The 18,213-nt window shown below is 37.8% G+C and overlaps 1 protein-coding gene across 1 annotated transcript; it reads right to left on the reverse strand.

Moving 5' to 3' along the window:
• Positions 1-611: 611 nt before the first annotated feature.
• Positions 612-6,712, reverse strand: LOC149299932 (ileal sodium/bile acid cotransporter-like). The gene is made up of 6 exons (XM_089485871.1): positions 6,312-6,712; positions 3,749-3,867; positions 3,077-3,165; positions 2,718-2,893; positions 2,308-2,465; positions 612-757 (listed from the first exon to the last, which is right to left on the reverse strand). The coding sequence occupies exons 1-6, from the start codon at positions 6,710-6,712 to the stop codon at positions 612-614; spliced, it is 1,089 nt and encodes a 362-aa protein (XP_089341997.1).
• Positions 6,713-18,213: the final 11,501 nt, after the last annotated feature.

Below are 18,213 nucleotides of genomic sequence, written 5' to 3' on the forward strand. Positions count from 1 at the left end.
GAGGAAACATAAAGGGCAAAGTAAAAGTGGAAACAAAAAAAATGTAGAAGCAGGGCCATAACTTTCTACTGGAGCCCAGTGATCGTTCAATTATACCTTCAGCATCACATATTGAGGAGTGCTACATCACTCTGTGTTATGCTCGTTGGTTTGCTCCACTGCCTCTGTTCTCTGCCTCATTAAACTATTTTAATAACCTTGAAAAGCACAGTCACATTTCACATACATGGTCGATATCGAAAGTAGCCGCAGCCAGAATATTTGTACAACTACTTTTACGTGACTGATAACAATACAATGAGTTCTGCAAAAAAAGTTTTTTTTTATTATATAATATTATCTTTACTTTGTTGTACACCAGCGTCGACTGACAGTTTAAATTTTTTTAAATTATTTAATAGTATCATAAAAAGATGAATCAATTGCAAGAAATTAAATACAGAAAATTACACAAAGCTTATAATACATTTTAACAATATATACATTGTAAACAGTGATAATATCTCATATGTATTCTTTCCATATTTTTAAAGTCTCTTTTTTTTCCATTTAGAAAATTAAATGTGTGACAGTAGTGCCATGTTGTGATATGTCCATCTCACTGGCTATTTTTATGCATTGTCAGTTTTTTCAATATCTCCGTTACTGAATTTGTCTTCCATTTTGAATCCTTCATTTGTTTCTCCTTGTGTGGACTCCATTTTGTTTTCTTCTTCCTGTTCACCACTTTTACGTCCTCTGATTATCAGTCTATAGCCTATGAGTTAAATGCATCGCTGTTAGTAAGACACTTTTCAGTGGTTTGAATTATGATTATGAACATATACTGCCCACAATAATCATGAGTCTATTTAATAAGAATCATCTACTAAAGTCAGGGCAAACATAGTTGAAGATGGTGCAATCAACAGAAACACAACCAATTATATAGTTCTCCAATTCTCTCAGTTTTAACAGTATGTACAGAAGTAGTTACATAGTTATATAGGCTGAAAAAAGACATGTGTCCATCAAGTTCAGCCTTTCCCATATCTGTTAATTTGTTGCTGTTGATCCAAAAGAAGGCAAAAAACCCCCAGTTTGGCTCTTTCCAATTTTGCACTAACCAGGGAAAAAATTCCTTCTTGACCCCAAAATGGCAGTCAGATTTCTCCTTGGATAAGCTGTTTCCCCATAATTAAAGATTATTAAGTATTCAGCCAGTTGCTGTTTAAACGTTTGTACAATTAGCTGCTCTTATACCTATACATTCCAAAACTTCAAGATGAAGCTACTGACTAGGGTAGTTGGGTCATTGGGCAGTAATGGTGATAAGCAGAGCCATAAAGATTCCTTTAATTCACCATGTGCTGGCTGCTTTAATGGCAGTTGAGACTTTCCTGGGCATTAATTACCCTTGACCTGGTAGCTGTCACTCAACGTTTCACTGAAGTTGGTGTAGTTCCAGTTTTCCAAAGTTCAGCTAGCTTGTTCTCTTTTTTTAAAGTTTCTCCAAGTTAATCTGGGATGTCATAGGTTTTTAGCGTCTATTTTCACTATGTTTTGGGATGTGAATGAACCAAAGTACAAGTGTTATTTGAATTTATTAAAGGTATGAAAGAGCATCTTGAATCTAAATAAGGTTTCCTCTGGAAATATACTTGAACCAATGTTGCTAAATGGCACAGCTAGAGAACACATTTCTTTTAAATAGAGTATCAAGAGGGCTAATATTATGAACATATTGTAGGTTTTATATTACAAAATGAATTAGGATCTTAATTGTTTGAAGAGCAATTTGTTCTTGAAAAAAATAACAATGCATTTTTAATGTGTAGGCTGTCTTTTCATTAAACTCATTACCAATTCTGTCATACAGCACTACAAAAACTTGCTAATTTATTTTTATTAATGGTGACAGAGCACAAAAAAAACCTACTGCACAAATTACAAATGAACAAAATGCTGTAAAAAAATAAAGTATATTTTTAAATGCTGGCTTTCATTTAGGTCTTTAGTCAAAGATGATACCTTTTATTTATCCAACATAGGGAAAAAAAATTGCATATGGATATCAGAGGTCTCTTCTTACATGGAACTGTAGTACATACACAAAATATGTATTTCTATGTTGCCCCAATAAAACATATCGACTTTGACTAAAGACTCCATTTTCTCTTGGACCGATATGACAATATACATTTTTTCACGGAGGTGATGAGCCATTACTTAGGTTATGAATGTCAGTCTTGTTATTTGCAAAACGGTTGTTTCTGACAGCCAATTCCCTGTGCTTGATAACCCTGTTTATCAAATTACATTACTTACCAACCAAAAATATAGCAGCAAATGCAATCTGGAAAATGCTGTAGATAAGTGGGAAGGCGAACATCAAGCTCAGTTGTTCAGGTGTGAAGGAGAGTTGAACTATGGTGGTACATAACTGGGTATTTTGCATTCCTGTTTCCAGTGCTACTGTGCGACATCTAAAAAAAAAGTTTTAGTGGATTATAATAATGGAACTAACTAAGTAATATTTTTATTTATTTCATATTTATTAGCAGATATGATTAATAAAGGTACAGTAGATGATTGAGTACAGAATACAAATACCGGCACCAAGATCGGTGTATAAAAAGTAATCTAAGTAGTTTTTACTTATTTACAGGATTATTTATTATGTTTCAAAAATCTCTATACATCAACGCTATGATTATCATGTACATGTGTTTATTTACCGGCGCCACGACTGGTTTGATATGTAAGCTAACAAGAATCCAAAGGCGTAACCAGCAGCTGGAAATATTGTTCCCACAATCCATAACTCCGGGGCAATAATCCAAGATCCCCTGTAGAGAACCCCACCGACTACAGCTATCAGTATGATCAGTATGAATCCGGTAATGGAGCCAATCTATAGTATAAAAACAAAATTGCCAACACGCTTAGTTAAGATTTACAATCACATCTGCACGAGTGACCGAAATAAAGTGTTATATCTTCCCATTGTTCAGCGAAACATAGAAACATATTGAAACACAGAATTTGATTTGAGATCAGAAACATGGTTTTATGTAGAAGTAGAGTTTTGATTTACCTTTAGGATTTTCTTTGCTGCTTTGGGCCATTTATTGTTAACAAAAATTCCAATTCCAACAGGAACAACAAGTGCGACTAAGGAAATGCCTGAATAACGTACACGAAACACAGAGACTGTAACAATTCTATACATTTATATGCAACAAATATCACATAGTGCATCTTTTTTGAGAGTATACTACACATACCTTCTTACCGTTACCATTTATACATGCCCCTATAATATAATAAGGTTGATGAGGCACAAAATATTTTTTTTACATATAAATGATCTCATAATGAGATACATTTGATAGTTAATCCCTTTTATTGCCATAATTTCACTTGTATCTCTACAAGACAACATTTATATAATTGACTAATATTTTATAATTTCAGATAACGTAATTAAATATATAGGGGTATAAGGCTAGTGTTATTCTATAGAGTTATAGTGGAAAGCAAATGTCTGTTTTTTGTGCCTTAAGATGCTAATGTTAAATATCAAACTTTTAAAAAAGTTTCTCAAAACTTTTTATGATGTTACTGTGGCAACTAAAACACTTATAAAGGTGTTGCGTTTAAGTGATTAAGCCTTCAGGGAAAAACTACAAAACAGTGTCTAAGTTGAACAGCAACTTTCTAGGCAAAAAATACTTGTTTTAAATTGGTATTCTTTTTTGTCACTTACCAATGCTGTCATAGGGAATCACAATGGCACTGGAATCTACCCATGTTTTGGTGTAAATAAACAGACAGAGGGGCATCATACCCAGTGCAAAAAGTGTGGAACAAGTTGTCATGCTTATGCTGTAAAATAAATAAACATGAATATAAATATATCAAATGCAATTAAATCTACAAGAATTTAAACATGCCCTGTAGTGCTATATGTAAACTAATTACGGGTTTAAGCCAAGTAGTGTTCTGTAGCACCCAGTTTAATAAGCACATTTACATTCCTAAAATATAAAATAGCATTAAAAATGAAAATAAAATGGTAAATGGGTAGGAAGGTGGAGAGTACACTCAAGCAATTAGAGAACTGGCTCTAGTTTTAGACCATTCCCATTATTGTCCTGCTGGGTAAATAAATACTTATACCTGGGTTTCCACCCCAGGGAAACTTGCAGGGGAAAAAACCTTTCCACTTCTGAGTTTCCATAAATGTCTACGTCACGAGTACCGTGATGTATATGTCTCGTGACTGTTCATGACATCATGACCCGCCAGATGTTTCAGGAATGCCACTTGCCATATGATGTCAGTGAACATTTTCTACCCATTTTCATGTTAAAATCACTTCCAGGAAAGTTAAGCAGAAAGCAGGGGAGCAGCAGTGGAAATAGGGGAAAATCCAGCATTTCATGGTAATTCTCACAGAACATGATTTTCAGTATTTCGCTTAGCTCTACGGTAGTTATCTGAAATGCCTAGTGGGATACCAATGTGGGAGATAGGGAAAGAGCCACCAGGACTCAAACTGGCCTAGTCTTTAAAAGACTCATTGAAGCAAAAGATTCCTATGATTGCATGCAGTTAAATATAAGGTATGCAATTAAAGAAAAAAAATAAACCCTGCTACTTTTTTATATAAAGAAACTAGCATACAGCTGCTCACACCCTCATAGACCGCCAATGTGCTGTAATCTGAGAAGTATTTGTCCACAGGTGAATCGGTCAGTCCTTCGAAGTCTAAACTGACCACAAGGGTATGTGAATTCAAATGAATGATGAAACAAATCACAGATCTTCTCAAGAAAAAAGGTCATACTAAAGCATAAATGTGTTGCCATACTGAATGACATTTTGACCTAATAACTTCCCAGTAAACACATATTGGAAATATATGTTTATATAGTAGGGTTGCATTAACATCAATAGTGCCCTACATGACACTCTTCTTATATGTGCTCCTGGTTAAAGCAACCTTCTAGTCCCTTTACATAAGAAATAATATTTTAAAATAGCGAATTTTTATCAGGTTTTGAAAAATTCTAACTCAGAAAATTCGCCAGCATTGCTGCTGGGTTGATCCAATGCTGTTTTAAGGACATAGAAGAAGGGTAATGCGTTGATAAATGCTTGAGCATGTCTTGTTTTAAGGTCTGCAAACATAAAATATGTAAATACAATGTTTTTGTTTTTTTTAAAATGGCAATTATTCACTATTGTGTGTGTTAAGTTGCATGTTAATACTTTTGTTTGTGCATTAAAATTGCCTGTATTTTTCACACAGAGCCTATTTAAATGTTAATGAACATTTCCTTTAGTAATGTGATGCTGATTATTACCAATTTTTAATAGAAGCTTCAGGAGAACTTCTAAATATAAGGAGATCAGGTGATGTTATCAGAATAGTTAACCTACCCATTTGATGAAAAGAGCCTGCAGGCAAATAAACCTCCATTAAGGTTAATTGAATAGTGCAGGTTAAAATGACCTACAGCCGCCATCAATGACTGATTGAAATGATTGCCCGTTAACTATGCTTGACATCAATTTACACATATTGGTCAGAATCCAATGCTGCATGCACAGATAGGTTAATTGATAGCAGAGGTGATCATATATTCCTCAGATGAATAGTATGTATTTGTAATTGAGCATTCTGTATAATGATTGATGCTTTCCCACTAAATTTACATGCGTATGGGATACAGATTGCTTTATATCACGATTATAATAATAATCTAGAGCACATATATTATGAGCTATGTAAAATGCAAACATACACAAAACTCATAGCGTTCTATTTCCGACATCCCTTCTGTGTGTCTAGTACACAATTTAATGTATTAAATAATTTGTTAAGTGGGGTTTGCTGGAAAGTTGAGCATTTCAACTCATGGACTTGACTATACATAATAAAGAACCTGTCCCAAGGAGTACCCCCTACAAGATGGCCAGAACATGTAATGCATAAGTAATCTGATTTTATTTGCAGTATACAGGTCAAGCTCAGCAGCCCTTGGAGGAGAAGGCCACTGAGATAAAGCACAGTAAAGCTGGTGAACTGAAACTCCCAAACTTCCCTGTCCTCTTTAACTCACCTTCATATATGCCCTCTTTAGCAGTATGTGCATCTCTGTCTCTCAAGTACATAATATTTTCTTTCTACTTTTTACATTTTTGTTGTCCATAGCCTAGGTTACTTTTATCTCTCTTTAACACATACATTCTCTGAAACCTTTTGTTTTAATACTTCCCTCTCTCCCTCATATTCCAACACACAGTGTCCATCTAGTTCTTACCTTAAATCCATGTCTCCATCCACCCAATATGCTAGAATATTGGAGCTAGTTCCTCCTGGACAGCATCCCATAATTAATACCGCAACAGCTTGAATTGGAAGGATGTTGAACGCAAATGATAGTACAAAGGCTGTGAGGGGCATTATTCCGAACTGACAAAGAAATCCAACTGCTATGCCCCAGGGCCGCTTTATATGACCCCAAAATTTCTTTAGCTCCACAGTACAGCCCATAGAAAACATGACTAAGGCTAACATGACTGTGATAACAGTGCTTAGCACTGTGTTTAGAACGCGATTAAAATTATTATCAGGTAGTAAACATTCAAGTGTGCCATTGCAAATAATGCTGTTTACATGACAGGAGGCTTCCATTGATGTTTTCCAAGAATAGCTTTCCATGCTGAACTAGATAGTATGAGATCCTTTAAATGTAGATCTATATATAAAAAAAATCCCCAAAAACTATGACAATTGATCCATCCAACACAGGTCTATAACCACTGTCAGGAATTCTTCTTTAGCCGCTCCTATTTAAGTTCTACAAGATGCAATAAAAAGCTGTAAATACTATAATTCCGTTATGCCCAGTCCCCCTATCTGGCACCAAAGAGGACAAACCAGAGAGCAAGAGTCATGCCATAAAACTCATGAGAAAGCATATATTCGTACTTTTATGGCAGAGGATTAGGGTTATGTGTTTATTTATATTACACCTACTTACATGTCAGCTTTGTGGGTCTATGACCTATCTAGCACACAACCAAATGGGCCAGCTAATTACGCAGAGATTCTTATTCAAGTCAAGTTGCTTTATTCGGTAATAGGGAATGTGATTTAATGCGATTGTGGAATCTAGACCGTGAATATTCACTTCTCATTGCACTGCTCATAGTGTTACGACAATAAATGCAATAATAAGTGTAAGTAACAACATTTTTAGACAGGTGTAAACTAGTATAACACATTGCTGCAAAAAACGCCAACACATGTGAGTTTTGGCAGTATAACATGGACAGTATATCCTTTCAATGTCATATTAAATATATTAAATTTGTGCCAGTTTTGGGAGGGGTAAACTTTAAAAATGTATTTGACAGTGTTTGAACCAGTAATTTTTTTGTAGGCTCAAGCCCCACTTTAAAAGAAAATGTACATTAGAAATTACTTTGGAAATAATAATACATTTGTAGCAAGTTGTTCAATTAAATAACCTTGTTGTTATTTTTATTAAGTCATTTTGTGATATATTTAAGGCAAAAAGCCCAGATATGTATCCAAACTCTGTTAGTTAATCAATCATATAACCACAATTAAAAGAAAAAAATACTGAACACAGTAAAAGTTGTTTAAAGTTTAACCCTGCCAATTAACACAATGGAGCATATATTTAAAGTGTAATGTGTTTTTTTCCTGAAAAATGTCTGGATTAACACATAGAGTCCTGGAAGCATGTTACCACTTTCTACTTGGACAGATAAAAGGATTCCTATGATATCTTCACTGAAGAAATATGCAAAATGGAAAATTTGCATGAAATGCCATGACTGTGTTTTTTGACAGAAAGAGTAATGTTAAATGCCATGTAATAGTTATGTGTTCTATGTTATGTATATAGCTGGGTGAGCTCGCATGGGCTTAAATTCTTGCTTCGCTCAGCCCCCCAAAAGGAGAGAATTGCTTGTCGGAGTTTGCTAACTTGCCTCCATCCTTGTCCCTTGTGCATGTCAGTGTGGACACATGGGAAAAAGTCCTGTATCCCGTTGGTAATTCTGGCTTTACATTTTACTGTTAGTGTTCCAGTGTAACCAAATTTCACATTTTACGATGTTAAGCAAATAAACCTTTATAAATAATTTTATGTATCCTTCCAAAGGTTAAATTGCATGAAAACAACACCTAGATAGATTCTACTGTATGTGCCATGGCCCAGGCAAGGAAGTCAGGGAGGAGCCTCAATCCAGGGGATACCAAGGACTCTGTCCAATGCATGATTAATGACCAGAAGGCACAGACAGAACCAAGCAGTTAGAAATGGATGCAAATAGACAGGACTGCGAGCAGTGGCGGATCTACCGGGGTCGCAGGGGTCGCGACTGCGACCGGGCCCCGGCGGTAGGGGGGCCCAAGCCAAGGGGCCGCCCGAAATCTTTTTTACATTTTTTTTTTTTTAAATAAGGCAGGGGCGTCCAACATGAGACCTCGTGGTGCGGCCCGCGTAACATCGGCAGCCAGGGCAACCGATCTTACGCGAGCCGCACCTCAAGCCCTGCTACTTACTTGTGGGAGGGTCTTCTGGACAGCACAGAGGAAGCGGAGTTCACGTGACATCCTACTTCCTCTGTGCTTTAGCAGAGAAGGCAGAGGGAGGCCGCGCCCCCTGCTGAAGTCTGTGAGCGGCATCGAGGGAGCTGCAGTGCAGGTAAGGGGGTGGGGAGGGTGTTTGAATGAGTGTGTGTGATTGAGGGAATGAATCTGTGAATTAATGATTATATGAATAAATGAGTGTGTGTGTGTGTGATAGCATGGATGTGTAAGTGCTGGAACCTAGGCATGATGGGACTGTGATTGCTGTTAGCAATCACACTCCTATCATGCCAAGTCAGCCAGTACATGCTGAAACCTGGCCAGCTGCCCCCCTTGTGTAGTGATGCTGCCAGCAGTATGGGGTCTGCACTTACAGCCACCCTGTACCAGCATGTACTGGCTGACTTGGCATGATAGGAGTGTGATTGCTAACAGCAATCACAGCGAGCACAGTCCCATCATGCCTAGGTACCAGCATTTACTGGTTGCCTAGGCTAACAGCAATCACACTCCTATCATGCCAAGTCATATTGCTAATTTTGTCCAATTGTGTGTTACCTACTTTTATTAAACATGTGAGTTTTTATTATTATTTTTAAAGGTGGGGGTCATTTTCGGTTTTGGCTAAGTGAACCCTGAATGTTTTGGTCCAGAATTTTCATTTTAGTTCATCCCTAGAATAAATCTAGGGAATCCTGAATTTGTAGTCGCAAAACTTTCAAGGCCCAGAAATCAGTGAGAGGAAGAGTAAAGGTTTTGTGTCATTTTACTTTATTTTAATCTGCATATTTTATTAAAGGCCATATTTTTTGTCACAGTGAAAAATGAGTGCGGCCCGCGCATGTATACAATTCTGATGAAGTGGCCCACTGCAGAAAAAACTTGGACACCCCTGGATTATGCCCTTTGTACATGCGCCCCTTTTTCTTAGATTTTTTTACAGATATGATTCAATATGTAAATTGAATTTGTTGAATTAGTTGAAAAAAAATTGTTGGGTAAAAGTCATGTTTTTTTTGGGGGGGTGAGGGGGTGGGGGGGCCCTTAACAGATTCTCGCACCCGGGCCCTGAGGCGTCTAGTTACGCCCCTGACTGCGAAGCGAGGTGGATTGCACAGGCTGGATAGCCCACAGACATGACTCTGTGGCTGGATAGTCCACAGACAGGGCACTGGGCATACAGCAGGATAGCCCATGGGCAGGGTGTTGGGCATGCAGCAGGATAGCCCATGGGCAGGGTGCTGGGCACACGCAGGATAGCTGCGGAGAGGGCGCTGGGCACACGGCAGGATAACCCACGGACAGTGGGCTGGGCACACGGCAGGATAACCCACGGACAGTACGCTGGGCACACGGCAGGATAGCTCATGGACAGGGTGCTGGGCACACGGCAGGACAGCCCACGAACAGGGCGCTGGACACATGACGGGTTAGCCCTCAGGCAGGGCATGTGGCGGGTTATAGCCCTCAGGCACGGCACGCTTCGGGTTAGCCCTCAGGCAGGGCACACGGCAGGATGCTGCTAACAGTAATAGGTCAGGGGCTAATAGCAGCATCACAACGAAAGGCTGCAATTCACAATGCAAAGGCCCCATATGATGAAAGTAGGGCTGTACTAGATAACAAGGCCAACTGACAAGTGGTCATTAGAGGCTGCAAGCAAAAACACCACCAGAGTGGGAATATACAGTATACAGGAACTTGGCATGTAGGGAACCGTGACAGTATGGCAATAACCAATCAATAATAATTCAAAATTAATTAAAAAAATAATGCAAAATTATAAATCAAAGCAATAAACAGCAATTACATAACAAGTCACAAGTTACAGTGTGTTTGCACATTAGCTTAAATAACTATACATATATCATAATTTCAAGCATGAAACAAAAAGGGCGGGTGGCATCACTAGAGTAGGTACGGTATCTCCTGGATCTTCTCCTGTACCAGACCATACAGAATCCTTATTCATGTTTTATGTGCTAATGGTTACTTGTAAATCTTAATTCCTGTATATATATCACTGAATGTAATAGCAATAGCAGTGACAAAATCAACAAGCAAAATCAGCAAAAAAAAAAAAGCAGCTGCCCTTCATTGGTTCATGCCAGAGGAGCTCAGTGCCGGCGACCAACGGTGTCGCTTATACGGATTTTTAACTCCTGAAGGGGTTATTTGCTGGTGTCCCAGCAGGAGGAAGCAATGTTTGGCAGAAGTACTCAGTCGGAGTACAGGGCGTCCCGTTACATATGGTTTCATGCAGGTCTGGAGTGAGAATTAAAATAAACCCTGGCACTACAAAAAGTTATAAAAAGACATATGTATCGCCACCTACTGCTTACAAATGGCTGCATGCTGCAATCTTACACTTTTGCAGCGTGTGGTTAGCTGATGCTGCATACTAGAAGAAATAGTTCTGCAACACTAATGGCAATAAAGGTTGAAGGCCCAATGGCCGGTGCGAGTCTGGTTTCATTGTAAAGGCTATGGTTCAGTCTTGGTGTTTACTTTTTTAAAATGTATGATTGGGGCTACAGCTGTGTTGTTCCACTTTGGGAAGGCAGAGACCTTGAGAAGTATAGACTGGGTCTGGACAGCAATACTCTAATTATATATTGTATCAGAATCCATATTTTTTATGACAGGCTTGAGGCCATACACAAATTGTGGATGACAGGGGCAGGCACCCCTAGTGAAAAATTTCCCTCTGGGCCAATTCAAATTCTTCACGCATTGTCGGTCACCCATTTCATAATTTCCAGGTAAAATTAGTACAACATGACTCTTATCTCTGACCCATACTGCTCCTGGGCTGCTTGACAATAAGCGAGGTCAAGATAAGATATTTTTGAGGGATATAACAATAATGGTCGGAGGGCCGGGGAAACAACTAAGACGGGGTTATCTCACTGTAGGGGCCCCAGGGGTCTCCTGTGACCACTTGTCCACCCTTTTAAAGCCGTTATATATGGGTACTACCCGGAGCTATCGGCACAGAGAATGTAGAGATCATCTGATTAAGTGATGTGGGCAGGGTAACAGACAGGCTGTTTGGGACAAAGATGGCACTGATAAGCTTTTTGGGGCAAAGTTGCTTTAGGGCAATTTTCGCACCAGGGCCCTGTAGTTTCTAGTTACACCCCAAAAGAAATAGAGGTTGAGGGGCACTTGGCTGTGCTTATCACTGGGTCTAATAGGTGCCAGACATCCCTTGGTGGTGGGCCACATCTGTACTTGGGACTAACATGTGGAACTATGGTTTCAAAAGAGTTTGGGGCTATGATTGGGTTAAGGGTCAAACTTTTGAATCGGCTAATACATAATACTTTACAAGGGTAGTTTTTGTGCATAGATCAGTTTCTTCCTGCTTGCTCATAGCACTCTTGAGAAATCATAGAAGGCTTATATTCGCAGGCTTTATTCTCACTCCTTGCATGTCAGTGACTTTTAAAACTGTAAAAGTTTCTCTTGCATATGATGTAACACATGCCAATAGAACCTAGCCCATTTATTGAAAGTGATACCATGCCCCTTTAGATAAGGTTTCTGTTATAAAATTGTGGAACAAATTATTGGTATGTGAAACATTAGCCTTTGGTATTACTTGGCATCCTTACTGAACAACTAAAGGAGACCAAATGGCCATTCATCTTTGAACGGTTATTGCTGGAAATGGATTAGCATTCATTTAAAACAGACGCCAGCTGTACTCCTTGCTTATTAACAGAACAGAATAACGCTCTGTAGAAACTGTAGAAATAAGTTTCAGCCTTCAGGGAAAAAGTTATTAGAATGTATGGAGATGAAAAAAAGATGTACCATTAAAATATGATTATGTGGGACTAATAGCTGACTTACTTTGGTATAGTCATAACCTTCATGTTCGTCCAGACTGGAAGGAGATTGCAGATGTGTGGCAAACCCAAAATGGTTTGAAGGCAAAATGGTTATTTCAGCAGGGAGTCTGCATTCCAAATTACATACGCAAATGCTAATTCACCATCAGAGAAATTATTTTGTTGCCGATCAAAGTTTTGAGTGGATTGAAGTTTCTGTCTGTTGCCTTATTTTGCCATTCCATGAATTTTGGAACCGTTGGCATTGGCATAAAATGTACACTAATCCACTCTGCCAAATATATACAATTTGGTTCAAGTAGCAACACTATAATGCTGAGTCAACAAACTTGCTGTTTAAATTGATTCATGTTAAGTTCTTAGACACAACAGCATAACATGGGTCTGTGAGTTCATCAAGCCCTGTGTGCAAAATGGGGACTAAAAAGGTGATAGAAGTAGAATGTGTAGGGATGAATGTAAAGTGATGCACACTATCCTCTACTATACTATTAGGTAGTCAGCAGCTATGCTGAAGCAAGAAATGTTACAGAGATATCTCAAACCGAGTACATGAGTTCTCAAGCGCTGATAAAAAATATTAAAAACAATGACTAGGCTGTGTAAAGTCACAGTAATAGCTCACATTTATCAAGAACAGATCTTTTATCCATTTAGTTAAATTTGGAGGATAGCTTTTTTTGTCACCACATATTAAAAAATTAACAAATAAATGTGCAAATATAAAGGCAGAATGACTGGTGGAATGTTAGTTACAAAAGTTGTCACTAAGGTTTTAAAAATGTAATTTCACTTTTTTTTTTTTAGATTTTACAGATTAACAGATTTTAAGAGATACTCTTTTTTTGGTTTTTTTTTACTATACAGAAGCCGAAGCCACCAGTTTGTCACCAGTGGTGCTGAGAACTTATTTCTACTTATGATATTCCTTAGTTTTGTAGACACTGCCTGCAGTCAGTGGGGTTTGTATGTTGCGTGCTGTACACCCCCTAGACCTGCTAACCACTGCACACACCCTGTCCTAGCGTGCCAAAAGCAAAGATGTGTTGCCTGTGAGTCAAGCTTTAAGTGGGAAAGGTACACATGCATATACTGGTAGTACAATCTGGAACAGTAAATCCAACACATCTTAACTGATTCCTGATACAAAACATATGTTATAACTGCAGACCTATGTCTAAGAAAGGAGGGGGAAATGATCCCCAAAGAAATAAGAGAGACCTATAAGATAATACTGGGGTAGAGAGTTTAAGTCATGGAATGGAAATCTTGGAAATGCCAAGGAGCATCACAACATCATTTGAACAAACAAAATAAGCTTCCAACAAATCCAAAATAAGCTTCCAACTTCCTCTACAGTAAGCTACAATGACTTGTGGTTAACATATGTTATAACTGCCATCAACCCTCATGACATTGAACTCATGTCAGAGTTCCTGTGTGCTGCCCATTACTTTTACTGCTTGATAAGCATTCATATGATATCACATCCTTGTGCACAGCATCAGTGAGTGGCACACAGCAAAAAGGACGTGGATGTTTTTCACTTCCTTTCACATTGTAAATTGGAATCATGGGCCCAAAAAGTCATTTTTGCAATTTAACAAAAAGGGAGCAATCTTAAAGACAGGGTGTTAAGATGGTTTCACCCTTGATTTATTCTAATGCATAAGTATTCCTTATGCCAATATGTAAACTGAGTACTGAGTGACAGCTTTAAGAAATAAAGAAATTTACAAAAATGAAGATAAGTGAGGGGGAATGAAATATTCATGTCATGTATAGCGTACTAAAACTCTTGATTATTTAGTACTTGATTTATGCATGAATTGAGTACTTATGTTGGAAAATAATTAGTGAAAAGTTACAAATAAATGATGTAATTAGTTGTACATGGTTCACATGTTGAGGTTTAAGAAATACATTTAATATAAAGGGAAACCAAGGGAGGGCGGAAAAATATAGCAAAATAAATTTGAAAAAGATGCAGATAGAACAGACATTTCCTACTTCATGGATCACAATATGTTATGTGTTTGTTCCAAGTCTAAAAAGAACCACAATTTCTGCATAAAAGGACACATAACACAAGTAGACCATTTGAGAGTAGAAAATCTTCTGGTGCCTTGGGGTCTTTGAAAGTATCATACAGATGTACCATGCAGAGAATTGAACATTAAGTACTTGATGAAACGGTAAGCACTGCAGTAACATAAGGACAGCTTTGGCTAAGCTGCTCGGAAAGAAAGCTGTTTCTTTTTTTTTGACTAGTATTGAGATTAAACACACTTTGAACAAGGAATGTTATTTTTCCAGGTTCCAGAAAGTAAGCATTAACGTTACCCTCTCATGTATTGAGGATTGGGTTATTGTTCAGAATAAAGATAAATAGTAACTCTTGAATAAAAGGAATAGATCATTCTATATGTTTCCTTTCATTAATTGATACTCACACATTCAGTACATAATACAAGCCTTTGCAAATAGATTCCCACCAGGTGTAAGAAAACAAACTCAGTTATGACAAAATAACTTACTTTATGGAACATCTCATGCAACATAGCTTTATTTCAAAGGATGCTGGTACTGCTTTTCTTACTTTATTAATTCAGTCTGACATGTTGGATTGCTTCGATTGGGGGGAGGGGAGCATTTTATATTTGCTATTTAAGCATTGCTAAATCTGTCCAGATTAAGTAATTCTTGCTTGTGAACCCCAAACACTAGGTTTGAATTTAACATAAAAATTCACAACATGCGTGTTCAGCCTTATCTTGGCTGGAGACATACTGACCTCTGCAGATCTCCTCCATGGCTACATGGTATAGATATGTCTTTCAGTTAGGACCCTTATATAAGGAAGGGCATGACACTATTTACAACAGTAAAATATAACAGTATAAAGTAATAGAGGTCTATTTGACACCTGGATCTGACTATTCAGTTTTCCATGTCCCACCCAAAACCACCTACCACCCTCACTTAGTGTCTGGGAATCGGCCATGATGCAGCTGGGAGCTTCCTCTCAGTAACCAACCCGCCTGAACCCAATAGATCCACAGAAGAGCGCTTTGGTGGGGCAAGGGGCATCTACAAATCTAGGGTCAAACGTCAGCAGGCACTTCCATAGGTCCTAGCTGTTAAACAGTTTCAGGGAAATTGCGGCTAGGATCTGGTCAGGTGCAGGGCAAGGAAAACAGGTTCAATGAAGAAAAGAGTTAATCCAGGAGGGTCTGGTACACAGGGGGGTGCAATTATACCCTTTTGGGGAAAGATACAACAGGGAAAACATATTGAAATTGAGTTAAAACATTCTGTGCAGGCCTATGTCTAAGACAGGAGGGTGAAATGATCTCCCCAACAAAGAAATGAGAGAGAACTATTAGATTATACTGGGGTAGAGAGTCATGGAATGGAAATCTTGGAAATGCCAAGGAGCATCACAACATCGTTTGAACAAATGCAAAATAAGCTTCCAACTTCCTCTACAGTAAGCTACAATGACTTGTGGTTAACTACAGTGCAGACTCTAACCTATCTGACTTCATCCACAGCATGGACTCTTTAAAAGTGATGAAAACACTCATATAAGTACTTATGTGAAGAAAAATGGAGGAACCACTATATGTATAACAACAAGAGAGGGGTTGCAATAACCCCAACAAGGTGCGGTTCAATTACACAGCGGGTCCCCTAAGAACTTCTCCATCATCTGCTTAAGCTTTTTTTGTGTGTATGTGGCAAATCATATCAACAAATGTCTTCATTACTTGTTTTGGTTGTTTTCATATATTGTTTGGAAAAAAAGAGTTGTACGGATCAAGAATAAAATATCTGAAGCGTAAACATTCCTTTGCAGACGCTTAAGATGTTATCCTCAAACTTTCTAAGTACGGTTGACTGTGGGTTAAGTTTATGTTGTTTTGAGGGCTGGTGGGAGGACTAATTACAACACAGCTCAAGTGTCAATTAATAGTAGATGCAAACGTTCCAACTGGATTAATTAACTGGTACTAATCACAAGAGACGTCTTGCCTTCTCCGAGATAAAGCAGTTGTCAGTCTGCAGGGTGCTCTAGTAGTCAATGTGGATCTGTTTATTGCGCCTTACATCTATTAGATCTTCTAAACAGAGTTGGTATTCACAGTGACTGTCCTGCTGGGAAGCAGGGCAGATGGCACACCAATGCTCAAGATGCTCTAGGCTGGTTATGAAAATCAATTGCTTTTCATGTGGCACCATTGTCTCAATTTCCTTAAACAACCTGCTGTTTCGATGTCCTATTTAATCTTATTAATTAAGTTAATGCTCTTAGAACTTCCTGTGGGAAGTAATTAAGAAGTTTTTGTATCACTCACTCAGAATAACATTATTGATTGTTTTCCAAACAGGAGGTTTAGACATTTTTTACTGAAGTTGAGCTTTAATCAGTTTGTTGATAAATAATAATAATAGTTGTTTGTTTTAAAAGAAAAAAAATATAACATCTAATTATCATTGAAAAAGCTCATTATACCAATTAATTTGGTAGATAAAGTGCTTGCCATTAAGCAATACTCTAAATTATTCTAAAAGAATCTGCTGGCCACTGTTAGTATCTAATGTAAGGAGAAGAATAGCGCAGTAATGCAGTGATAAATTGATTAAGAGGGTGCAAAACAGCAAAAACTGAATTTAGCAGACAATCGTACATGAAAACAAAGACTTGCTTTAGTTTGCCTTGGTATACATGATAAACAGGTTAATGCATTATCCAAAAAATGGATAGCAAGAAAGTAGATGGAGTAGATGCTGAATTTACTTTTTTATTGTTCTTTACTGTTTATTGTTCTGTTTTTTTTCCTTCTACTGAAGGGTGCCTGCCATCTCCTATATTCATTTTTCTTCCCCTATAATCTCCCTCAAAGTAATACTGTATTTCTTGCCCTACTAGTTTTCTTTCTTAATAAAGCAGGTTGTACAAGGTCTTCTTGCATGGAAGATGAACAAAGATGACTATTGAACAGATGTTTTAATTGAATTCATTGCTGGTTGAGTGACAGCAGCTCAGCCGTTTAACCATTAGTGTTTATGTCTCTGCAGGCTGCCAGGCTTTTGGCAGCTTAGTCCCTGACTCTAACCGCATATTGGTTCTTAACATTAATCCCTTGGGAAGTTGAGAGGCTCTTCAATTAATGAAGGAAAAAAAGAGCAATTTGGCATTTCATTCTTTTTAAATATCATCTATTAAAACTCAATTAATATTGGAACTCAACTAATTTGCACATTTTTAAAGTAGTCAACGCGCACTTTTGCATCAGTATACAGATATTAAATAAACACTACATTCTCAAAAAGCAAAGCCCTTCTTTAAATATATAAAGGGTTCTGACCTATTCAGGTGGTCAAACGTTATTACTAGTTATGGTGCAGTGAAATCCAATGGAAACATATTTCCAAACTCTTACATATAGGAATTCGCAAACATTTGATGGTGCCATTCAATTCTTTTAGTAGCATGTGTTGTGTTGGAATAACTATTACAGTTGGACAGCAAATGCAGAGTTTTCTTGCTTATCGTCTTTTAATGTCATTTATTTGTGAAACAGTTTAAGAAACATACTGGGGTTAATTCGATGCTCCTGACTAAATTTGGCTGTAGTCTAGAAACGCATGTGGTGGAATGGGATAATGTTGCTGATAACAATGAATAATTTGTGAATAAACACAACGACCCCAATGACATTACCATCAACAAAA

This window comes from Sceloporus occidentalis, unplaced genomic scaffold, assembly GCF_023333645.1.
Source record: "Sceloporus occidentalis isolate IW3139 unplaced genomic scaffold, rSceOcc1.0.p SCAF_27, whole genome shotgun sequence".
NCBI classification, from domain to species: domain Eukaryota; kingdom Metazoa; phylum Chordata; class Lepidosauria; order Squamata; family Phrynosomatidae; genus Sceloporus; species Sceloporus occidentalis.